Source organism: Nerophis lumbriciformis, linkage group LG02, assembly GCF_033978685.3.
Source record: "Nerophis lumbriciformis linkage group LG02, RoL_Nlum_v2.1, whole genome shotgun sequence".
NCBI classification, from domain to species: domain Eukaryota; kingdom Metazoa; phylum Chordata; class Actinopteri; order Syngnathiformes; family Syngnathidae; genus Nerophis; species Nerophis lumbriciformis.
Genome location: NC_084549.2, coordinates 31,164,282 through 31,173,906, shown reverse-complemented (window position 1 = coordinate 31,173,906; position 9,625 = coordinate 31,164,282). Strand labels below are relative to the sequence as shown.

At 41.4% G+C, this 9,625-nt stretch overlaps 1 protein-coding gene across 2 annotated transcripts in view; it reads left to right on the top strand.

The window, feature by feature from the left end:
- The first annotated feature begins 5,708 nt into the window (after positions 1 to 5,708).
- The window catches only part of egln1a (egl-9 family hypoxia-inducible factor 1a), a 92,217-nt gene continuing 88,300 nt past the window's right edge, over positions 5,709 to 9,625 (top strand). The window contains exon 1 of one of the 2 annotated variants that reach the window (XM_061960806.1): positions 5,709 to 6,737. In XM_061960806.1, the coding sequence (XP_061816790.1) occupies positions 6,045 to 6,737 (693 nt within the window). In that variant the 5' untranslated portion in view covers positions 5,709 to 6,044. The remainder of the gene's footprint in view (positions 6,738 to 9,625) is intronic. The other variant, XM_061960797.1, reaches the window with a different exon arrangement.

Sequence of the window (9,625 nt, the reverse complement as noted above, 5' to 3'; positions counted from 1 at the left end):
TGAAGAAAGGAGTATGTGACACCATTGAGTATTACAGTTTAATAATAAAAACATATGATTCCAGGAATAAAATGAAATGATATAATATAGATGAAAAACCAAAGAGATATATGTATGATGTTAACTGATATGCAAATTATATTAGATTCAATTTATTGTCATCATTACAGTGAAATGCTGAATAGCAGAATGCAAAGTAACAGTATCATATATTATATGAGAATGTTATGTTATGATTACCTTTAACCGAATCACAGCAGTGCTTAAATTAAAAAACAGCATTCCCTCTCATGTGATATTGCTTAATTAACATTATTGATGTGCACTTTAACAACTAGGCTTACAACTATACCTAATATATAAAGGGGTGGAAAAGTGACTATTACCTGCAGGGCAAACATTAGCTAACCAGAAGGCAATAACAATGTAAACAAAAAACACCTGCTTAAAAGATCTAATACAAATGTCCCTGAGGAATGTAAGGTGGGAGTACTGTAATTACCTAACGTTACATTATTATTTTCCATAACAATTTAGCCCCCTCCACAATATTAACCCGACGTTAAAACAGAACTAGCTATTTATTGATTAGCAATTGCCGAATCATGTAACATTAGCTTAATGCTAAAAAGCCAGCTACTATCACATTCTGTAAGAGACAAATAATTTCATGTAGGCTAACGTTACCTACCTGCTACCTCTGTCTTTTTCTCGTTTCTCCTCCTCTTCTTTTCTCTTTTTTCTTCCCTGGGCACCTGACAGTTTTGGCCGTTTTGACATCTTGTGTTGATTTTTTGATGTGGTGACATCCAAAAAGAGTCATGATACGGGAAGGGAGGGGGCGCACCGTGCGGGGGGGAGGGGGGGGGAGGGGGGGGCGTAATGTTGTAACAAATAATATTTCTATTAAATAGGCTTTACTTTACATTTTAATTAACGTGGGGTTATTTTTTGTATTTAGAAATAATAGTACCAACTTTTTTTCTTTTCTTTTTTTTTTCTCCAACATTTGTGGCACTGGCGTGGCGCCCCCTGATGGACGGCGCCCTTAGCATTTGCCTATACGGCCTATGCCACGGGCCGGCCCTGCCCACAGCACACTGGATTCCAGTTAATTGAAATACTACAACACTGGATATTGTTCAGATAAGTTAAATTTAAGAACTTGCACACAAAGCAACACTGGAGGTGACTATGACGTGCGCATTTTCCGCACGTGCGTATTAGGTCGTGTTGCGCCGGCTGACAAAGGGGGCGCAGAGGTCTTAAACAACCATTGTGTGTTGAGTTGAGTTGAGTTGAGTTTGAGTTTATTTCGAACATGCAAGCATACAACATGATACATCACAATTTCCAGTTTCTCTTTTCAACATGTTCGAAAAGGAGTAGGAAGAAGCAGAGCCTATTTAATGCTACCCCTTTTCTTTTACATAACAGTTGCTAAAACTTTTGTTCACTTCCTGTTCTCAATTTATTCACAATATACTCCATAAGTAATCACAATAAAAATAAATAAATAAATAATAATTGGGGGCTTCACGGTGGCAGAGGGGTTAGTGCATCTGCCTCACAATACGAAGGTCCTGAGTAGTCTTGGGTTCAATCCCGGGCTCGGGATCTTTCTGTGTGGAGTTTGCATGTCCTCCCCGTGACTGCGTGGGTTCCCTCCGGGTACTCCGGCTTCCTCCCACTTCCAAAGACATGCACCTGGGGATAAGTTGATTGGCAACACTAAATTGGCCCTAGTGTGTGGATGTGAGTGTGAATGTTGTCTGTCTATCTGTGTTGGCCCTGCGATGAGGTGGCGACTTGTCCAGGGTGTACCCCGCCTTCCGCCCGATTGTAGCTGAGATAGGCTCCAGCGCCCCCTGCGACCCCAAAGGGAATAAGCGGTAGAAAATGGATGGATGGAAATAATAATTGGTGAAGTAAGTTATATTTCATATGATGAGATGAGTAAGATTATTTTGAGAATGAATGAATAGATGGCTGAAATAAATTCAGAATGTTTATCATGGTTCTTCTTCTTTGTATTTTGTAAACACTTTAAGTTTGAAGAGTTTCTTAAAGTGGATCATAGTAGTACATTGTTTGATTGCTTTGCTTAATCCATTCCATAATTTAATTCCACATACAGATTTACTGAAGGTCTTAAATGTTGTACGTGCATACAAATGTTTTAAATTACATTACAGAAGAATTGTTGTATATTCTTGGGTAGCAGGTTATAGCTTGCTTTGTGTATACTTTTAGCTGTTTGCAAATTCACTATGTTGTGGAATTTCAGTATCTTTGATTCAATAAATAAAGGGTTTGTATGTTCTCTATATCCAACATTATGTATTATTGGACAAGGATATGGTTAGGTGGGATTTACCCTGTATAACTTTAGCTGGCTTAGTGTAGAAGGGGCCTTTTAATGTATTTTAATGTTGGTCGTTATGGTTTTACCTGGAGAGCCAGGTGTTTTCTGAGGTGGTATTTGGTGAAAAAATTTGAGAACCACTAAAATAGACGATATATTTGAACAACGCCACAAAGCACAATAATAAACAGAACGCCAGCGTCAAAACAAAACCGATATTACCCAGGTATTAATGATATTGACATTTGGATTAATCCGGCCACCTCTACTCATTTATATATTATAGAAAGTACAATGGTTGGCCATGAGATTGATTTGTTTGGTTTTATAAAATATTATTACTTTTATGGATCTTTGATTTTTGATTTTTGATTTAAAACAATTTTTTTTATAAACCTTTATTTATAAATTTCAACATTTACAAAAAGTTGAGAAATAATAATCAGAGTAAGTACAAAAACAGTACAAAAGAGTACAAAAACAGTACAAAACAGCGCCAGGGGGTTGTAAATTCAAAGTAACTAAAATAGAATGCAAAATATATATACACATATAACAAACAAACAGTGCAAAGCCATAGGCTCACTCAATTTCAGTAAAGAACTTAAATTTGGAACACAGCATCATCGTTTTCACAGCTTTTTGGTTGTTAGAGGTAGAGAGTGTTTTAACATAGAGTTTAAAATCTTTTTTAAAGGCACAAAAAAACAGGTCGGGTATTGAGAAACTTACATTTATGAATATAAAACTTGATTGATTGATTGATTGAAACTTTTATTAGTAGATTGCACAGTGAAGTACATATTCCGTACAATTGACCACTAAATGGTAACACCCGAATAAGTTTTTCAACTTGTTTAAGTCGGGGTCCAATTAAATTGATTCATGATACAGATATATACTATCAAATATATACTAACATCATAATCCAGTCATCACACAGTATAATCATCAGAGTATATACATTGAATTATTTACATTTTTTACAATCCGGGGTGTGGGATATGGAGGGGGGGGGGGGGGGGGGGGGGCAGGTTTGGTTGGTATCAACACTTCAGTCATCAACAATCAGCATCAACAATTGCATCATCAGAGAAATGGACATTGGAACAGTGTAGGACTGACTTAGTAGGATATGTACAGCAAGTAGTGGACATTGAGAGAGAGATTAGAAAGTATAAGAAAGAGTGTCTACATTTGATTATTTACATTTGATTATTTACAATCCGAAGAGGTATTATGTGGAAGGGAGGGTGTTAGTTTAGGGTTGTAGTTGCCTGGAGGTGTTCTTTTAGTGCGGTTTTGAAGGAGGATATACAAACCCCGTTTCCATATGAGTTGGGAAATTGTGTTAGATGTAAATATAAACGGAATACAATGATTTGAAAATCATTTTCAACCCATATTCAGTTGAATATGCTACAAAGACAACATATTTGATGTTCAAACTGATAAACATTTTTTTTTTTTGCAAATAATCATTAACTTTAGAATTTGATGCCAGCAACACGTGACAAAGAAGTTGGGAAAAGTGGCAATAAATACTGATAAAGTTGAGGAATGCTCATTAAACACTTATTTGGAACATCCCACAGGTGTGCAGGCTAATTGGGAACAGGTGGGTGCCATGATTCGGTATAAAAACAGCTTCACAAAAAATGCTCAGTCTTTCACAAGAAAGGATGGAGCGAGGTACACCCCTTTGTCCACAACTGCGTGAGCAAATAGTCAAACAGTTTAAGAACAACGTTTCTCAAAGTGCACTTGCAAAAAATGTAGGGATTTCAACATCTACGGTCCATAATATCATCAAAAGGTTCAGAGAATCAGGAGAAATCACTCCACGTAAGCGGCATGGCCGGAAACCAACATTGAATGACCGTGACCTTCGATCCCTCAGACGGCACTGTATCAAAAACCGACATCAATCTCTAAAGGATATCACCACATGGGCTCAGGAACACTTCAGAAAACCACTGTCACTAAATACAGTTTGTCGCTACATCTGTAAGTGCAAGTTAAAGCTCTACTATGCAAAGCGAAAGTCATTTATCAACAACATCCAGAAACGCCGCCGGCTTCTCTGGGCCCGAGATCATCTAAGATGGACTCATGCAAAGTGGAAAAGTGTTCTGTGGTCTGACAAGTCCACGTTTCAAATTGTTTTTGGAAATATTCGACATCGTGTCATCCGGACCAAATGGGAAGCGAACCATCCAGACTGTTATCGACGCAAAGTTAAAAAGCCAGCATCTGTGATGGTATGGGGGTGCATTAGTGCCCAAGGCATGGGTAACTTACCCATCTGTGAAGGCACCATTAATGCTGAAAGGTACATACAGGTTTTGGAACAACATATGCTGCCATCTAAGCGCCGTCTTTTTCATGGACGCCCCTGCTTATTTCAGCAAGACAATGCCAAGCCGCATTCAGCACGTGTTACAACAGCGTGGCTTCGTAAAAAAAGAGTGCGGGTACTTTCCTGGTCCGCCTGCAGTCCAGACCTGTCTGCCATCGAAAATGTGTGGCGCATTATGAAGCGTAAAATAAGACAGCGGCGACCCCGGACTGTTGAACGACTGAAGCTCTACATAAAACAAGAATGGGAAAGAATTCCACTTTCAAAGCTTCAACAATTAGTTTCCTCAGTTCCCAATCGTTTATTGAGTGTTGTTAAAAGAAAAGGTGATGTAACACAGTCAGGGGCGCCGAAAAGGGGGGGTAAAGGAGACAGATTCTAGGGGCCCATGATGGAGGGGGGCCCGGAGAGGCCCCTAATGATGATGAAATTATAATACAGAAAAAATAATGATACTGTGTTGGGGGCCCTGTAAAGATTATTTTCATGGGGCCCAACATCCCTAGCGGCGCACCTGAACACAGTGGTGAACATGCCCTTTCCCAACTACTTTGGCACGTGTTGCAGCCATGAAATTCTAAGTTAATTATTATTTGCAAAAAAATAATAAAGTTTATGAGTTTGAACATCAAATATCTTGTCTTTGTAGTGCATTCAATTGAATATGGGTTGAAAATGATTTGCAAATCATCTAACACAATATATATATCAATCTAACACAATTTCCCAACTCCTCTGGAAACGGGGTTTGTAGATGCCCTTTCTTTTACACCTGTTGGGAGTGCATTCCATATTGATGTGGCATAGAAAGAGAATGAGTTTGTTAGTTCGGATTCTGGGTTTAACGTTGTTAGCCAATAGTATAATGAGGTTGCAAAGGTAAATTTTTGGATCCTTGATTCACCACTTGCACGTGTTGCCAGCGTCATCAGCTGTCCGACGACCGCGAAGGCATCGTGAGAGTAGGGGCGCGGCTTCTATGTGACGTCAGAGTGGGTTGCGCCGCAGACAGGCTGGGAACACCGACCGTCGCCATGCACTGTCCGCGGACCCACAGCTAGCAAACAGGAATGCCTCATGAAGACCTCGAGCCAGGCCGTGTCGCTCCCTCCAGGCGACGAACCTTCGCGTCGTTCCTCCGCCTCAAGATGTGAAGAAGTAGCCAGTGTTATGAAATGTCCGGCTTTTAAGACTCACTTTCGGCTTTCGCTCGGTGTAGCGTGGCAGAGGCGGTGGATCGCGTCCAAAGTTGTCGGGTTAGCAGGGCGCGTGTGAAGGATTGGACTTAAAGGCGCAGTGCACCCCCTCGTCGCTGCAAACATGGAGAAACAGCAGATCGACTTGGACCGAGATCGCCAGTACTGTGAACTTTGTGGGAAAATGGAGAACCTTTTGAAGTGCGGGAGGTGTCGGAGCTCCTTCTATTGCAGCAAGGAGCACCAGAAACAGCACTGGAAGGAACACAAGCGCAGTTGTAAGGAGGCGGAGAAAACGCAAACGCAGCCTCCCAAACAAGAGCAACCACCGCCGGGGGATGAGAAGACGCCGACTAGATGCCCGAAGAAGAAGAATAGCCCCGAGCGGGCGGACAGTAGTGCGCCGAGCACGGACGCGGACTTGAACGCACATGGGGTCGGCGAGGAAAGCGCCACCGACACTACCCCGCCTAACGGACAGACCGCTGCATCCCCGCAGAAGCTGGCCACGGAGTACATCGTCCCGTGTATGAACAAGCACGGCATCTGCGTGGTGGACAACTTTCTGGGCGTGGACATCGGACTGGGCATCCTGGAGGACGTCAAGGCCCTGCACAAGACTGGCCGGTTCACGGACGGCCAGGTGGTGAGTCAAAAAAGTGACTCCACGAAAGACATCCGCGGGGACAAAATCACTTGGGTGGACGGGAAGGAGGCCGGCTGTGAGAAGATCCGCTTTCTCACCACTCGCATGGACGACGTGATAAGACATTGCAATGCCAAACTGGGCGACTACTCAATCAATGGAAGGACAAAAGTAAGTAGACTAACAGTGGTTCTCAAACTTTTTTTCCACCAAGTTCTACCTCAGGACACACTTGGCTCTCTAAGTACCAACATAATGACCAACATTCAAATACAGTAGCATAGTAGGCCTAAATATTCATTCAAGGCGGAGGTTTTATTCACCAAGTTTATTTGATGTTTTGGCCACTCATTACAGACAGATTGAACAGTAACACTGTGTTTGAATATTTAATCAGGCGTACCACTCGATGGACCCCGCATACCATACCATAGTTTCACAATTGCCGTACTAACAGATGCGCACATTCACTTAATGGTCTGAGGCCCCGTTTACACTAAGGTTATCCAGGGTAAATCCAACCTAACTTTATCCTTGTCCACACACAATGGTCGTTTAAGACCCCCTCCCCCGTCCATCAGCCAGCGCAACGTGACCTAATACACATGCGCGGAAAATGCGCACGTCATAGTCACCTCCAGTGTTGCTTTGTGTGCAAGTTCTTAAATGTAGCTTATCTGAACAATATCCAGTGTTGTGGTATTTCAATTAACTGGAATCCAGTGTGCTGTGGGGCCCTATTGTAGTGAATCACACCTGAGTCATCATAAGTTAATCAAATCTTTATTGGACACGAAAGTAAACAATGTGATAAAGAACATTTGACAACAATCCATCTAGGGATCTAGATATCTGGTCAGGACACTCCTCACTCTTTTGCCTTCACCTTCATTGTCCATTCGTTTTTGGTGACTTTATATACTCTGGTCCTAGACGTTGAGTCTGCGACATACATGGCTAAGAATAACTGATACAGTCTGTTTTGCCAGTCCAAAGCATTCGCCGTTTTCCATAGTCTTCCCTCCACGGCCAGGTAATACAAAGCACACGCTACCTTTTTATTACACCCACGGGAGCCCGGATTCTTGTTGAAAAAATGGATAAATGGACAAAGTTTTTCGGTAAGTAGAATCACAGCATTCGAAAGTTCTCTTGCCGTCTGATAAATGTTGTATCCGAAATAGCTGCAATCGCTTTCTCCTAAGCATGTATTCATGTGTGACTTCCACAAGTGTCTGTACATGTAGAAGAAGGAGAAACACGGGCATGTCTGGATGACTCGCCTCCATATTTCCAGTGTTTAGCTCCAAGTTACGAAACTGTTTTATTATGAAGCTGGCTGTGGCGCGTTCTTTCTGATGTCACTTCCTGTGTGGGGCGCGGTCTTTCTGGTGTCACTTACTCTCCGAACTCACTTTGTAAACGATCAATAAGTCCATACAAAGCTAAGAGCCGGAGATTCAAGAAATACACGGCGCACTTACCTGTGTAAAAATTTGTTGGAGGAAAGAGACCTTAAACGCTGGTTTGGTGTGGCTGAATAATTATTTGTTTAAGGGGTTATCCGGCTTAGTGTAGACATAGCCTGAGTGTGCTTGTTTACCACCACTATTACACAGACTGGAAGTTAAGAAAAAGTGCCACCTGCGACTCTGTCATGATAGTCTGGTTAAAAAGGAATCAACTGCGCTTGCCTTGCTTGTACGGTTTGTTTGGTCAAGTGTGAATGCAGTGCAGGACCAACAGGACCCGAACCTCTTGAGAAATGGGTCTCGGTCAAGTCCTGAATGAGGCAAGTGTGAAAGGGCACCGCACAAAAAACGACTGATATGCTGTCAGCAAATGCCAGCTTCACCAGGTGATGCATTGCAAAAATAACAATGTTAGCCCAAAAGCATAAAAAAAAGTGCAGTAGCACCTTAACTTACGAGCTGAATTGGTTCTGTGATAGAGCTCGTAATACAAAACTCTTGTATCTCTAATCAAGATTGCCAATTGAATTAATTAAAATCAATTTAACTGGTGTTTGGCCCCCCAAAACTGCACAATTTTAACATGAAATATGTTTTTTAATAAGAAACACAGACTTTAAGATAAGACATTTTGGGTAAAAAATAATACAATAGAATGTACTATTAAAACCACAGTTTTATGAAGTAGTGTAACAGTAATGTACACCATTTACTTTGGAGAGTGGACTTCTACGGTATCTCCTTTGAGCAGCCTCTGTCAAACACACCATCAGCAGCTTCTCCATATTTTCATGGAGGAATGTCCATGATATTATTTTAATATTCTTGGCTGGCGTTAGACTCATACTGTGTCAGTATGGTGCAGACGAGCAGTTATTTATTCAAATTGCTTTGCAAGTTGGCGACACATTCATGCTGAGGTACTATGAGCAAACAGAGCTTATGTTCATGAAGTGTTTACGGTATTCTGATCATAGTAATGTTACTAATAGTTGTGACATGTAAAGAACTGGGATGTTTATTACAATGTTTGTATGTCTACAGACTTTCAACACATTTGTACAACCACCAGAGTTTCTCCACACTTTTCTCCCCTTTGTGTGTTTGAGAACCCTGCAAAAGACATCAGCTTCTGATTGGCCCTGCTTCTTACCAGTGCTTGGTTTGCGTAACCAATCCGATAGCACCATGGGCAGAGAGGCGGGACTGCATCTGAGTCAAAAATGCCTGGATTCACATGACGTCACTTCCGCCTCGTTAAATATGCGTGGTGGTCATGCTAGTGTTTGTTCTCAATGGGTACTAGGTGTCATTTAGCCTTTCTCGAAGAAAAATGCCCAATGCATAATTTTCAGCTGTACAAACCGTTCGAATCGCAAACAGGATAAACGTTTCAGAGAGAATGCCGTGACCACGTGACAGCATCTAACAAAACGACAACCGGACCTTGTTTTTCCAACTGGGAAAAAATGCACTTTTTGTAAAATATTTATCTACGTTACATTTTTGCTTACAGAAATGAGAGTTCATTTTATATTTTTGTTTGTTTATTTATTTAGAATAACTAAACGTAATTTACCTTCCAAT